The sequence below is a fragment of the Erpetoichthys calabaricus genome, chromosome 2 (genome assembly GCF_900747795.2).
Source record: "Erpetoichthys calabaricus chromosome 2, fErpCal1.3, whole genome shotgun sequence".
Taxonomy (NCBI): domain Eukaryota; kingdom Metazoa; phylum Chordata; class Cladistia; order Polypteriformes; family Polypteridae; genus Erpetoichthys; species Erpetoichthys calabaricus.
The window spans coordinates 133,990,167-134,006,875 of NC_041395.2; the positions used below are offsets into that span (position 1 = coordinate 133,990,167).

The 16,709-nt window shown below is 36.2% G+C and overlaps 1 protein-coding gene across 2 annotated transcripts in view; it reads left to right on the forward strand.

Moving 5' to 3' along the window:
* The window catches only part of dhx36 (DEAH (Asp-Glu-Ala-His) box polypeptide 36), a 95,331-nt gene that overhangs the window by 8,721 nt on the left and 69,901 nt on the right, over positions 1–16,709 (forward strand). For both annotated transcript variants that reach the window (XM_051923923.1, XM_051923922.1), the window contains exons 5-7: positions 7,337–7,507; positions 7,842–7,921; positions 11,700–11,774. In XM_051923923.1, the coding sequence (XP_051779883.1) occupies positions 7,337–7,507; positions 7,842–7,921; positions 11,700–11,774 (326 nt within the window). The remainder of the gene's footprint in view (positions 1–7,336; positions 7,508–7,841; positions 7,922–11,699; positions 11,775–16,709) is intronic.

Below are 16,709 nucleotides of genomic sequence, written 5' to 3' on the forward strand. Positions count from 1 at the left end.
CACATGTCAACATGTATAAAACTATGCAAAATCTTAGGAAGAAGCACATAAGTATTAGTCCTTAGTGTAATTGTGATATGTTAAAAATATTTTGATGCTACATGGTATTGATTTTCATTCCTCCACCGCTAGTGTTGTCATAATTGTGAGTCACAGTACAACAGCTGTTGATGGTAGGTATGCTTAACATGTGCCAAGTTCTTTAATTGCAATATGGGTGTTCCTTGGGAACATGGTATGAATTCAGGAGCAGAATGGCAGATATCCTATTTCTTGGCTGCAGCATGTGCACAGCCTCTTTTGCTGCCTGCTCTGACTGACTTTGCCTTTAGAGATAATTCTTGTTCTAGTTAAGGAACAAGCACCATTATTTGATTTGTGATAATTATATTATGGACATCAAGTGATCATAATTATACTAAGTAAATAGTACATCTGTTGGAGGATTAGTAATAACATTTTTATTTGCTTTGGTAGAATTTTGTGCCAAAATAACTCTTTCTCCTTTATTAAAATATCTTAGCTTTTTTGGGTAAGAAAAATTACATGTACGGTGTGCGTTTCCTTGATTTAACCAGATGTAATCTGAAGTTAAAAATAGTATTGTTTCTTATAACAATCTCTACAGAATGTGAGAGTAAGGTTATTGTGAGCTAAACATAAACTTTACAAAGCCCTGCTGACTTTGTGTGGCAGCTACTCAAAAGAGTGCAAATAATGAATATACACATAATATTAACAACATATACATAATTATTTAATAATATGTTTTATTACACTTCTTTGTAAAAGAAATCATGCATAAACTTTAATCTTACATTTTCACAGTTGGATTATGATTTCACTTGTTTGATGTAAACTTGTCCTTGAAGGTAAAATATAAAGTTTGCCATGAGACAAAAATGAAAAAAAAAATAATGAGATCATACCCAACATATGCAAAGGCTTTCTTTGGTTTTGCAAAGGAAGGAATCTATATATATAATTCACTAAGCCGCCAGCGAGCAAGACACCCATGGAGCACGCAGGACGGAGCCACGCCCACCAACTCTAAGACCATTGGATACAACGACAACTCGCAGAGCCACGCCCACCAACTCGGACGCAGCAACTCTCAAAACACGGCGACATTGGATACGACAACAACTCGTAGAGCCACACCCACCAACTTGGACGCAGCAACTCACAAAACAGGGTGTCATTCGCGTTCGTCTCTGCTACACTCCACATGCACCTCTGAGCCACATTGACTTTTCATTATTCTTTTCGGTTACGACGCATGACCACGTCCACCATAGCAAACTGTTTTACACGCCATGGTCATAGAGTTGGTGTGGCAGGTCTCCGTGAGTTGCTCTTGCGAGCGGGCACATGACCAGGCAGTCTGTATGCTTCGAGAACGAGGGTGGACGCGGCAGGACCATCTAAGAAGAGGCATGTTTGTCGCAGATGTGAATCGCTGTATGCAGCGTGTAAAACAGTTTGCGAGGGGTATCCCTTGGTCTTAGAGTTGGTGGGCGGGTCTCCGTGAGTTGCTCTTGCGACCGGGCACATGACCAGGCAGTGTGTATGCTTTGAGTGCGAGGGTGGACGCGACAGGACCATCTAAGAAATATCGTGTTTGTCGTGGAGGTGAATCGCTGAATGAGCAAGCGATGGCGGTCCTCCAATTGTCAGTCACGGACAATTGTATGTTGCCCTCTCCAGAGTTCCATCTGTTCATTCACCTACAGTCGTATCCTCAAACCAACCCCATTTGGACAACTGTGTCTTTCAGGAAGTGTTCACCCATCAATACATAATTATGCGGCGTATGCTACGCTGCGGGTTGGCTAGTATATATATAGTCCACAATTCCTCTCTCCACAATACTCTTACCACCACACTGTGCTCCTCTAGTTGAGTGTTGCCTTTCTTCTTCCCAGGTCCGACTCACCTGGACAAGTTTTCAGTCCCTTTTATTGAGGACCCAGGATTATTTCTGGTGCCAGGGCAACTGTCCGATGGAAGTACTTCCGGGACATACAGAAGTCCTATTGTAGAGATCATGTCTCCTTGCAGCACCCAGAGACCCCAACAGGGCTGTATTGGCGGACTACACTTCTCAGTATGCCATATTTGTTCCATACTGGGCAATGATATCCAGGGCCACTGCCATCTAGCGTCCTAGGGGAATAAAGAGTCCCCAGCGACGTGTTCTTCTGGTGGGCTGTCCGTCCATCTTCTCTGGCCATCACTTCTGGGTCCGGCTCCTTCCCCTCTCCTGGTTAGGATGCTCATCTTCCTCTTCAGAGCCTCACCTCCGGGTAAGGAACCACCCCTCCTCTGGTCAGGATGCCTATCCAACCCCTGTGGCATTTACAAGTTGTATTGGATGTTTGGGACACAGCTGGATTTTTGAGGCAGTCTGGCCATTCATAATGCTGATGCAGCTGTCATGTGCTTTGGTTTAGTCATTGTGTCACATGTCTTGCTCACATGCCTTCTCATGTTATCTTGGAGATCATGGGTCAAGCAATTATCATGAAAACAGTTGAAAAAACTCAAGATTGAAGTGCCATTAACTTGAGTAAAACTTGAAGTGGTAAGTATAGGTAAACAGCTTTATAAAACAGTATTTTTAAATTAAGAAAAAATATCTTGCTGTCCTATGCATCTTATTTTGTTACACTCATTACCTGCATGTCCTCTCTCACCACATCCGTAAACCTTCTCTTAGGTCTTCCTCTTTTCTTCTTGCCTGGCAGCTCTATCCTTAGCATCCTTTTCCCAATATACCCTGCATCTCTCCTCTGCTCATGTCCAAAAAAAATGCAATCTTGCCTCTCTGACTTTGTCTCCAAACCATCCAACCTGAGCTGACCTTCTAATGTACTAATTTCTAATCTTGTCCATCCTTGTCATACCCAGTGACAACCCGATAAAGACTGATGTTGTTAAACAATGCTCAATTTTCATGTTTTTTGGTGCTTTTTAAGCAGAAATAATAAGGGGCATCTTTTGGGGCCGTAGAACACTTACATTTTTTTCCATTTACATTCATTGTAATCATACAGTTGTATTGCAAAAATTCACAAAGTCTCCAGAAGTAGATTAGCTTTGTAAAGCAGGAGAAGCCTGTAGTTACTCATTTATAATACAGAATTGTTCAAGATTAATTTCCTCGTAATTCTGAATATGTTCTTCTAAAAACACTTGTAAAAATAAAATCTTGGTATATTTAAACTTACATGTGAGTTTTTAAAGGCTATATTACTTTAGATTCCCAAGTCTTTTGTCATTGATGTCATAACTAACATTTAGTAAAAGTGATGTAGTAAAGTATACCTTTAAAAGACAATGCTGACCATGAGAACACTAAATAGTTACTATTGTGATGTTTTTAACCTGATGCCAACCTCCTGTAGTCACATTTTTGGCTACACCAGAGGATTAATGACTTTACTTTAACCCTACCTCACAGAGAGTTTAATTTCTCTTATCATTTAGCAGAAGATTAATAAATACATTCTTTTATAATTTAAAATCATTTTATGAGTTTTAAATTTTGCCTCTACATGGACATAGTCAGTGTAATAAATTTGCAGCTCTGTTTTGAAAATGTATGAATAGGAAGATTGGGCAAATAAAGGCTGGTGCTTTGATAAGTCCATGGGCAATAAAAAGGCAAGGCAAAAGAGTTTTTCAAAAGGCACAGGAAAAGCTGAAGAATATGAAAGGAACTAGATCAGGGGTCGGCAACCCGCGGCTCTGGAGGAGCCAGAGCCTCCACCAAGAAGCATTATGTGCTCAAACATTCCCCTCTGAATGTGTGGAAGTGATGAACCTAGTCATCAAGATAGTGAACAAAATAATTGCAAACGGGTTAAACCACAGACAGTTCTGGTCACTGTTAGAAGAAGTCGACAGCGCATATTCGGATCTCCTGCTGCACAACATAGTCCGGTGGCTGTCCAGGGGAGAGGTGCTGAAATGCTTCGCTACCTGTCTGGAGCATGTGAGAACCTTTTTAGAAAGCAAAGGCCTCAGCTATCCTGAACTGGGAGGCCTCGACTGGCTGGTAAAGTTGCACTTCATGGTGGATATGATAAGTCACTTAAACACGCTGAATAAAAATCTCCAAGGAAAGGGAAGCACGGCCCTGCAGATGCTGGAGGATGTTTTGGCATTTGAGTGCAAGATGACAGTGTTTGGTCCTCCCTGCGTGGAGTTTGCATGTTCTCCCCCGTGTCTGCGTGGGTTTCCTCCGGGCGCTCCGGTTTCCTCCCACAGTCCAAAGACATGCTGGTTAGGTGGATTGGCGATTCTAAATTGGCCCTAGTGTGTGCTTGGTGGTGTGGGTGTGTTTGTGTGTGTCCTGCGGTGGGTTGGCACCCTGCCCAGGATTGGTTCCCTGCCTTGTGCCCTGTGTTGGCTGGGATTGGCTCCAGCAGACCCCCGTGACCCTATGTTCGGATTCAGCGGGTTGGAAAATGGATGGATGACAGTGTTTGCCAGAGATGTACAGAAAGGTACGCTCTCTCACTTCCCCTCCCTGAGAGAGTTCAAAGAAGCGAACAATCACATAAATTGTGATTATTTCCACCGTACAATAATTGCAATGCAATCTGCATTTAGAGAAAGATTCAGTGAGTTCAGAAAGGAAAAAAACACTCTCTCCTTCCCTTTCACATGAACATGAAAAAATATGCATTTGGAGTCCTGTCCATCTTTGGCTCAGCATACTTATGTGAGCAAGTTTTCTCAAGCGTGAACTTCATAAAGTCCAAATATCGCTCCCGCCTCACACATGAGAGCCTGCAGTCCTGTGTGAAGGTCAAAGTCACATCGTACAGCCCCGACATAGAGATGATCTGCAGCGAACTTCAGAAACAGAAGTCACATTAAACAGGTAAGAACAATAGCATTTAATAGGCTATTATTTTTCAGAAAAAAAAAACACATTCATTTCAGACCCTGAGCTGATGTAGGTTTTTTTGTATGTTCAGGTGCTTCAGTTGATTGCTGGCTGAGAGGGAAACCTGAAGAGGATGAGAGCACACTGAAATGGAATTTTATGTTTACTTTTTTAAAACTGCTAAGCTACAGCTAAATGTTTTATTTATATTAAAGTGGGCTAGTTTTTATTTTAATTTTACACAGGTATAGGAAGGACTCAAATAGGCCTGCATAGTTCAGTTTAATTTATTTCAAAGTAGGCCTACACATGCACACTGCACTTCTGTTTGTTGTATTCCGTGGTTGTAACATGTAAAATCTAAAAAAAGATTAAAACTTTTAAGTTTATAAGCTGTGTTGTGTTTTGCGGCTCCAGGCTATTTTTCTTTGGAGGAAGAGGGGGCAAAATGGCTCTTTTAATAGTGGAGGTTGCAGACCCCTGAACTAGATATTCAAAAAATAAGATACAAAGAATGTTACACTGAAATAATAGTCAAAGTATGTAGTTTACTTAAATGTCCTTATTAGTGAAATTATGAACTTCAGATAAGCATTATCAAAAAAGATATAAGAAAGGGATTGAAAATGTTTTTTTTATAGTTTCAATCAGTAAAGTGCATCCTTAAAGGGTAGTACTGAATTGAAGGGAGACACACACCTTGCTTTTAATTGTAGTATCAATTTTACGACAAGTTTTTGATTGTAGTCTTTTATTTTTAAGTCTGATATGTAGGTTATAATTATCCCATATACCCTTGCCCATTCCTGAAACTGCACAATCAAATTAACAAAAGGTTTCTCTATAGTCATCTAAGTGCATCTGAGTACTGTTAAGAGTGGTGGGTGCTTTGGGTTCCTACTTTTGTGTAAATGTATAGTTTTATTTAATCTAACAATGTTAAATTGCTTCTGTTTGGTACAGTATTTGATCTCTAAGATTAAATTCATCCTTATGAATATCATTTGCTTTCATAATAGCAGTTGCTTTAAGATCAGCAGTTCATATGTGGTAGATTTTTAACAAGAGATTTAGCAAGAGTGGGCAATATGTTATCTTAAATCTAACAATATAGTACAATGTCAGTTCATTATATTAAAATATATACTTTCTTAAAATAAAACGGCCATATTCTGACCACTATTTTAGTATTTTAAATTGAAGCATTAGTTTTCAGGCATGTTTTTTAATTTACTCTTCTGTGTTAATGTCTGATATATAGGTTAACATTTTCCCATATATACTTACCCATTCCCGAAAAACGTACAAACATATTAGCAAGAGGTTTCCACATTGTCACTTATTTGCATCTAGGTATTGTCAAGTATGATGCTATGATCTTGTGTAAGTTTTGTCTTGGCAATTGTTGATGTGCAGAATTACTAAATATCTGTACTATCAACTTGTGTAATTCACTGGTTGCTGCACAGTGCTAAACTGGCAGTTGGTAAACAGTATGCCTGAAGTCTTCTGTTTATAAATCTGCTTTTCCTGAAAAGGAGCATTGAGATGGGAGGCAGTACGTGTCAATTGCAGGATATTCACATGCAAACCAGGACTCCTTGATGCCCATCCTGTTTAGAATTACCTACTCTATGCAACTCCCATTATGTATTGTTGTCCACTTAGGGAACAGTGGGAATGAGGAGGTGATGGGTAGGTATGGTGTCAAGAAGAGGAATAAAGGCCAGATGGTAGTGGTTTTTGCGAAAAGGATGGTCATAGCTGTGGTGAGTACATATTTAAGAAGAAGGAGGAATACAGGCTGATGTACAAGAGTGGAGGAAGATACACACAGATGGATTTTATCCTAAGCAGGAGGGTCAGTCTAAAGGAGTTTGAAGACTGCAAAGTGGGGGCAGGGCAAAGAGTAGTTAGGTAGCATGCAATGGTGGTCAGTAGGATGACTTTGGAGATCAAGAAGAAGAGGAGGAGAGTGAGGGCAGAGCCAAGGATCAAATGGTGGAAATCAAAAAAGAAAAACTGTAAGTTGGAGTTCAGAAAGGAGGTAAGACAGGCACTATGTGGCAATGAAGAGTTACCAGATAGCTGGAAGTTATGGAAACATGATACACTGAGGCAACACCTAACCGAAGTAGCCAGAAGGAGAAGAAAATGTACCTCCCATTATGTAATTTTCAAAAGCATACAAATACTTGACAATATGTAATCTATTTTATGTTTTGTTTGTAATTTTTAATGTAATAATTTTTATTTTTTATTGTCATAATTTTAACCTTAAATATGTCAATATAACTTAAACTATATTCAGAATTTATAAGTTATACAGTAACTCATACAACTAGTTTGAAGCTTGTAATTTGGATCATTGTATACACTCTCAGAAACCTTGCCTAGTTTAATGATGGCTGTAATTTGTTTAATTTGCTTTTCTTATAGGAAATTGTTCAGTTGGTTAAGAACAATCAAGTTGTGGTAATTAGTGGAGAGACTGGGTGTGGGAAGACAACACAAGTTACTCAATTTATTCTTGATGACTACATTGAAAGAAATATGGGATCATTATGCAGAATAGTTTGCACACAGCCACGCAGAATAAGTGCTATTTCCGTAAGTCTTTCTTGAAATTAAGTTTTAATATTTATTAATATTATTTGTTGCAATGATACGTTTCTGAATCAGTCTTACTGTGGATATTGGTATGCTGCCATCTTATCAGAATTTTTATTGCTAGTTAACATTTTGATTAAAAGTTATATTTTCAAAATAATTCGGTTAATAGTAATTTTTTCTTTTGTAAGATTAGATCATTTTAAATCAAAATAAAAATAAAAATGTATTTAAACCGAATAGTCATTTCTATTTAGAAATGACCTACATGATATTAGAACTATAAAAACCCACATTTTCTTTGTCAACAGGTTATTAATATTTTTCTTCTTAGGTTGCAGAAAGAGTAGCAGCAGAAAGAGCAGAGTCATGTGGAGATGGGAATAGCTGTGGATATCAGATCCGCCTTCAGTGGTGAGTCAATATATTAAGGTTAAGGCTATGGATAACAGTTAGAACCCTGTGCATACTTTGTTAAGGCATTTTCCGAGCTAAAATTTTAAGAAGCTTCGAACAAAATTTCTTGGTTTAACTTTTTTGACTTCCCATTGAACTCCAAAAGGCCTTATAACTATATGTTTACAAATGAAGTAACTATGCGAAACCAAGTGGCCTTTTATATGATTTTTGTATTAATGTAAATCTTTTTTATTGATTTTAATTAAAAGCAAATAACATTCCGTACAATCAAGTCAAACTTAAACCAAAATTCAATCCCCACTCAAAAGAAAGACAGGAGAGATAACCAATAAAGTAAATCTTTAAAAGCAGCAAGGAAAGAAGAGTATCAGTTTCCCCAATATAGAAGTGTATTCTGAAATTTTATTGATTAGCTTCTGCCATATTTTAAAAGTTTTGAACAGATCATCTAAGTGAAAATTTGATTTTTTTTCCAATTTCAAATAGTACAGGACTTCAGTTACCCACTGACTTAAAAGTGGTGTGGTGGGATTCTTCCAGTTGAGCAAGATAAGCCTACATGCTAGTAGTGAGGTAAAGGCAATTACAGTTTGTTTGTCCTTCTCCACTTTAAGCCCGTCTGGGAGTTCACCAAACACAGCTGTTAATGGGTTAGGAGTGATTGTGACACCAAGGCTGTCTGACAGGCATTTAAAGATTTTTGTCCAAAGTGATCTTAATTTGTTGCATGCCCAAAATATGTGGCACAGTGAAGCTGGAGCTGAATTGCAACATTCACAGGTTGAATCTTGCCCTGAAAACATTTTGGATAATGAGATAAATGTGCTCAGTGGAAGATTTTAAGTAGGACGAGTGCTTTGCATATATGGAGCTATAGTGTATTCTGTGTAAGGCTGTCTCCCACTTCTTTTTTTGAAATATTAAGTGAAAGATCCTTTCCCATTGCACTCTGAGATCTTTGAAAGGAAGGGACTTTAAAATGTTTTTGTAAATTGTAGAGATGCTATCTGAATCTTCAAGACTGATCAGTATTTCTTCTGGAATAGAAATGAGTAGAAGTTGAGGAAAATTAGGCAGGTTCAGTTTTACAAAGTTTCTAGCTTGAAAGTAGTGGAGAAAATTTGTTGATGAGAACTTAAATTTGCTCGTAGGAGGCAACATTATCTATATTTAAATCTGTAAATGTTTTAATCCCAGACATTTTTCAAACATTAAATACTGTGTATATTTGAGAAGTTGGAAAAAAGTGGTTGTCATGTGCTTTGAAGTGCTTGTTACATTGGTTCCATATTCTAAGTGAATGGTGGGCAATTGGATTATTAGTGTATTGACAATAGTTTGTATTTACTGGATCACAGAGCAGGGAATATAGAGAAGTACTGCAAGATGTTAATTCTGTTGCAGACCAGGCTTGTGTATGTTCATCAATTTGTGTCAGTGTCCATATCTATATGGCCTGTATATTTGATGGGCAGTAATAAAATTGAAAGTTAAGTAGTTCCATGACCCCTTCTGGTTTAGGTCACTGTAGAGTTGCTCTTTGGATGCGTGGATGTTTTCAGATTCAAAATAAATGTTATGATTTAGTCTAAATTCTTAAAAAAAGGTTTGTTAATGCATATGGAAAAAGAAAAAAGGTTCTCCCTGCTATTGTGGACCTGTTTAACTTTTACCATGCAGACAGCAAAATTTTGTTGAAAAACAGCTTTATGTTTACTTGTGATATTAAACCCTAGATATTTAAACTGATCTGCTAAAATAAATGGGAAGGTGTCCAGTCTAATATTGCGTGTTAGAGAGCTCACTAGAAAAAGCACAATTTTATTCAAATTGATTTTTGGCTCCAGATACCTTTTGCAAATCTGCTAGTACTTTTTGGACTGCTAGCATGAAATTGTGTAGGTTAGATATATACTGTACAGTACCATATCGTCTGCATACAATGATATTTGCTGTTCAAGTCCTCCTCTGAAAAACCCCTTTATCTCTGATGCATTTCGAAAGTAAATAGCCAATGTTTCAGTGGCAATTGCAAAGAGCACTGGTGATAGCGGGCATCCTTGTCGAGTACCACATTCTAGTTTCTAGTAGTCTGAAATAATGTTAATGCAAACCAATGCTTCAGGCTTAGTATAGAGTAGTTTGATCCATGCACATATGTTTGGGCATACTTTATAATGTGACAGAACAGGACAAACCCTGAGATGGGATGAATACTTTTACAAGGCGCTGTATGTTGTGCAATGCACAGCACATTAAGCATATGCATTCACTGTTATTACCAATATTGACAAAGGCTGTATTGAAAGAACTTGTCAGTTAACTGATACAATTTATTTAAAATCATCAAAATGTGACTGATGCATCACTGAAATGTGTAATGAAAAGAATTTTCCTGTTCATTTCATTGTCTTCCTGCCAGAAGTTGCTAAAATGCCAACCCCAAAAAAGTCTGTGTAGGAATTACAAATGGTCGAAACTTGCTGTAGCCATATTAAGCCAATTTTCACACCAAGTTTGTGTTATATAAATTTTTGAGTATTAAATGGCTTATGCAGGTTCCTGAATGTAAGCACCTTTTATACATGAGGCCCCAGGTCATGTTACTTGCACAAATTCTCAGGTGATTCTGCAGTAATGGGATGTATTAATGATGGGGATGAGACAGGGTGTAGTAGTCAGATGGAGGACTTTGTTTCTTTCTGGGGAAACAATTGTCTGCAACTTCAGCAAAACCAAGGAACTGACTTTGCTAAACCAAAGAGCCTCTATGTCTGGTCACTATTCAGGATAATTATTCAAGGGTCCACATCAGTGACAGACTCGATTGGTATTGTTTATGATTCTGGTGTGTATTTGTGTATTTAAAGGTTTTTGACAGGGTTTCAGTCATTCACATGGCACATTCTCCCATATGCTGCGACATGCAAATTCCACACAATGAATGACTGGGTTGGGATTTAACCCTAGTCTCTTTTTTTAAAATTGTTTTGTTTAGCCTTTTGTATAGCCTCAGATTTACTATGTCTTTTAATGGACACAGCCTAGTAGAGAAAAATATCAATAAAAATCTCTGAAAGCAAGATGTTCTTTGCACTAAATACAGGAGGTGCCATCTGAATTTCTTATAAATGAGCTGTGGTAGTTGTGTCGTGATGCACATTTTTTGCAGCAAATTACAGCTATAGTTTCCACAAGCTTTATAAAGTGTTTTATAGTCCCAGATAAAGACAGTAGTAAAAAGATATTTTGTAAGACAAACATATAAACAAAATTAAATACTCTGATTTTGCTATTATCTTTCAGTTTGCCCTAGTGTCATAATTTTGTTCCTTATTTTGCACAACAAACTTTCTGCTTTTCAGGACTAATTTCAGCCCTTGTGTTTATATATTCTGTCATGCCAGTTGATTCCTGCTTAAAATAGAAAATGGCACATTGTTTTTGGGTATATAATTTGCTAATCACTTTTTCTTTTTGCAGTCACTTCTTAGCAGTTTCAATTTCATCCCAACTCAAAATTCACATATTGATTTATTAGCCTTGCAATAACACAAAATGTTTTATAATATGTGCCTCTTGCTTTCTATTCTGTAGAGAGGTTTCAATGTGCATGTAAACCTTACAGAAATATTAGTGAACAATAAACAGTTAAGTAACAGTAGCTGGGCTATGCCTAAATTGTCATTCTATGTTATTCCTGACACATTGGATTTAACAGCAGGGTTTTACATAACATTGTTCCTAAAATTATATATATATTTTTTTTTAGCCGTTTACCAAGAAAACAAGGTTCAATCTTGTACTGTACAACAGGTATCATTTTACAGTGGCTCCAGTCAGATCCGTAAGTATTTATTTATCCATCTATTCTTTATTAAGGAGCAAGATCCAGGTGATATGAATAAAAGTAGTGTATTACTATTTAAATTGTCATCAAATGTCATCATCATAATCTGTATGAAAGAATACTCATTTTAAACTACGGTATATATAGGGAACTTAAAAATGTTGAATTCTTCTTCTTTTTTGTTCTTTACATTACTTGGTGTTTTTACAGTACATTTGCAGTTATTCCATTGAAGTAATACTCTATTTACATAAAATATTTTTTGTGTAGTTCCATGTTTTTTTGGTAACTCATTGTTTTGTATAGATTGTACAACTATAGTACAACTATTGATGACATCTTTGTGACATCTACTACTACTACCATTATTTGATTCTTGTCAAAGAGACCATCTTAAAATTTTCCAGGTACAAGTCATCCCTATGCCCGTGCAGATCTTTTACATGGGGTGTCATGCAAGTTTTATTTTCTTAGATATTTTTACATTTTTATTTTAAATAATTTCATATTTGAACATAATTTGTAATCTGAGAACTTTTGTAATTTTTTAGAATTCCATTTATTATTCAGACTATTAAAATGAAAAAGTATTCCATTTTAGTATTTTTTTTTTGGTATTGGTAAACCCATGCAAAAAACAATTAGAGTGTCTTAACTCACTTTACAGATGTGGAGTTTTCACTGACTACAAGATAGTCTTCGCAGCCCCAAGAAAAGATATTTTTTGCCCATTATATCAATAATTTTTTTTGTCTCCATTCTACATGAAAACATAAAATTCAGATTTTTTTTTTTTTTTTTTGCCCATCACCACAAACAATGTGGGGTTAGGAAAAACTTTTTTTTTTAACATTTACAACTTGTAGCCTTTTATTTGCTGTTTAAACTATATTAAAATAAGATAGTATTGTTTGGATACCATTTACATGAATTGTTTGCTAAAATATAAAACTGCAGTGTTTTTCTAAGTAATAAATTCACAGTACTAAATGGAAAAAAAGAAACTTATACTTCAGCATATTCTGCAGGGTGATGGGCTGTTGTTGGTATTGAACTGATTTGTTCTGTTTGAATTAAAATTTGCACTGATACTACAGTTTTTAAATAAAGTCAACTGTTAAATATGTGTCTTATCCAACCTGACTCCCATCACCCTGTAGGCAGATAACATCAGTATAACTATTGATCTGTTTTTTTTTAAATGTTATTTGAAAAAGATAAACTGCCTACCTGTACTCCTATATATTAAAATGCCTCCGGCAACTTTAAATTCTGTTTCTATCATCTGTTCTGACGGGAGTAAGCTTAGGCAAAAATTGCTGTTTTATATAAAAATAAGGAGATGAAAAACGATTCGACTCTGTGTTATTGCTCGTTGCTCAAATGTCTGATTCAGAGCTGTGGGCTGTCATTTTGAAGTGATAGAAACAAAAAATGAAGAAAACAGCACAACCATGACATTGAATTACTTAACAGATATCAGGTGCTGTTAGACCTAGACCCTTTGTTACAGGAGGCCAAAATTTATGATACTGCTGCTGTTGGAAATGAACCCCTGGCTGAATGTGCTCCACTAACCACCTCTTCTGTTAATATTTGCTTATAGTGATACATTCTACCTGCAACTTCTGTCTCTCATCACACTGATGAGCAAATGATGAAGCATACTTAGTTCATGAAATCACTTTCTTTACCTCACCTTTACCAACACAAAGTCACTGCAACACCACACATGCCACTCTACTGTATTTATGAACCATACCAATACCGATATGAGGGAGAAAAAACAAAAAAGACATTAACGCTGTTTACTTTCCTGGTGACACTGTTTGTTTTATTACTGAGAAAAATTACTGAGAAACTGACATGTATATTTCTCTGCTAAAGGAATTGATGTTCCCATAGATTCTAATAACACATCAGAACAGCAGTTTGAAAGTCTTAAAATGATTTCTCTCTGCTCCTGGATACTTTGGAGCTTTCTCCAGTACAGTTGTTTTTCTTTCGTCCTGTTCCCACAATAAACAGGGGCACCAAGTACAACCCTGGGTTTACTTTTTTGGCTTGTTACTCCCTGCATAACACATAAAATGCATTTCATAGACTTAACTCAATTCTGGGAACATAGAAATTTCTTTAGAGAAATTGGGATTTATCTTACCTTTGCAGAAATACAAATGCTGGCAGCCAACTTGTTCCATCTTGTTTTTCACATACCTTCGCCTATAGCTGAAAATATCACATAACAAGACCTCACAGTCTACTTTGGAGTCAGTTGTTACTGAGCTATAAGAGAAGATGAAGGATTTTGAGGAGTTAATGTTAGGTTTTGATCATCACTGGACAACTGACAATTCCATTTCCGCTTTTTTTATTGTTGATATGAAGGAAAAGTTTAGATTGGTTAATAGACCTATATATTGTAAGTCATCATACTATTTCATTTTATTTATTTATTTGTTCATATATCTATTTTCAGTTCAGGTTTTTTAATATATTATCTTTGAAAAGGATGATGTCAATAATAAAAGGAATTTTAATCAACTTGCAGTTTTATGACTCAGTTCCATTTAAAAGCTTAAATCAAAATTAAAATTGGTTTAATTTAGGCCCTATGCAATAGTATATAAAGAAATGGGGGGAGAAAAAGTGAGTATTTGTTATTTGACCCAATGTTTTCTGAAACTCAGCTTGGCTTGAGCCTAGAATTTTCACTTCTTTGCATCACTAGTTTGCACTTAAAGGATCATAAATATAATTTTGATGTTGATTATTTTATCACCTAACAAGACTCAGTATCGCTTTTGTTGATGAGGTTGAGAGTTTGGTTTCTATTAGTTTTAGTAATTATGATAGTATTTCCATGACTAGAGAATAACATCTATATGGATGTGGCTCTTGATATGAACCAATATGTGTCTTTTCCTACTCACAATATGTGGCCATATGTGTGATTTGGATGTTATACAGGGACTAGACATTAAAGGAATGTGAATAACAGATAGTCATTGGTGGTGTTTAGTTCAACATGGCACCCTGTATAAAAAGTGTCTAAACACTATCTCACTAGACAACTTCTGTTCTTTTCACTTAGAATATAGCTTTTTTCCTTCCATTGTCTCATTCAAGTTTTGATTGTTTTGTCAGTCAGTCATTTTCTAGTCATATACAGCATCACAGGGTCTGCTGGAGCCTACCTCAGCTAGCATAGGGCACAAGGCAGGAAAAACCCCCGAATAGGATGCTAGTCTATTGCATGGTGAACACACATCCCCAATCCTCCCTACCCCTCACCGCCCCCAGCAACCCCACACTAGGATGTGACTGTTTTATTAAGAACTTTAACATTTGACTTTCAGGTTGTATCAATGTTGTTGCTCCACTGAAAGCTAAGGCTCCCTCTAGTAAGGTCAGATTTCCCAGGAAGCTCTGTCTAAAGAGAATGTAGAAGAGTGGAAGAGAAATAGAAACTATCCAAGTTTAATTTTTACTGTTGATTTCTACAGGATAAACTTGCATGCACTTAATAGTGCAATGAGGAAAACAAAGAAGTCTTATTTACCTAGTCTTATTGACAGTCATACAATCCTAGGGTTTGCTTTTGCATTATTGATAGATTAGTTAATTCCTCTCTAATTTACTTTGATGTTCTGTGAAATGAGAAATATGATGAATTAGTTGTTTTTCAATAACAAGAGGTACTTTTATGAGAGAGAACTTTATGAAAACTAATGTTCCTTATCCAGCTGTTCCCCACATTCAAGGATACTACAGGTAATCAGTGCACCTTTACCATTACTGACCCTCAACACTCAAATTATTTAATGTCCAATTTCTTCTGGTTACCTTCATGACACATGTCCAGCAGATTTTTCAAGCAAGTTTTTAGTGATTTTTCATTGGATGACCTTTGTTAATCAATGAATAGAAGTGGAAATCTTTCCTAATTTACTTAGAGTGCTGCCATTATTTCCAATCTGTCATTTTGTGGTAAACTAATTGAAAAAGTAGTTACCATTCAGTTAAATTCTATAATATTCATTATTTACCTCACGTAATATTAATGAAAAATCTCACTCTGATTTAGAACTTACCATGGCACTGAAGTGACACTTCTGAATTTGTGAAATGATATTGCAGTAAATACATTCTCGGTTAATCTGTTTTAGTCCTTAACCTTCAGCACAACTTTTAACACTTGATCATAATATTTTAACTGATATATTACAACACTGATATTTTAATTGATATATTACACCACTCGGTTGTTCTCTGTATTATTGTTTTAGAATTGTTTGGGTTTTACATATGTAGTTGTGAGTATTTTGTTGCACTGGACACCTATTCTTTTTCTTCTCATTGCACTGAAACTTAAGAATGGAATGATTGATGAATAATGAATCACAATCTTATATTTTTGTTTATAAGGTGGATGTGTTTAAGGTGGACATTTCACTGTTTTATGTGCATGAGAAAGTGAGTGTTATTTTTAAATACTACTTGAATACTGCAACACAGGGTTTTTTTTGTTTTGTTTTTTTTGGCAGAAGCCAGTATTTAGGACAGTTATTGGTAGATCTCCCTGTCACCCATGCAATAGGAGACGAGAGCTACTAAGCTCTTTTTGCTTAGGGGCTACATGAGTGTTTTATGTTTTCAGAGAATAATATAGTTGAATATCGAGTTTTGCTTGGTTCATTGTTTTACTCAGTGTGCCACAGTTTTAAAGGCACAAGTTATGCCTCTGTGTTTGTGATATGTCCTGAGTAAGGCTGTAATTTGAGACAGAAACCTATGTTATATGTCTTATGAAGGTGGTATGATGCTTTGTATTATTTATATTGTTTTACGAAATAAATTAACTCTTCACGTGTGATGTTGATGTTTCAAAAACAGAAATTAACCTTGTGCAGAACAGTTGGTGGCTTCACT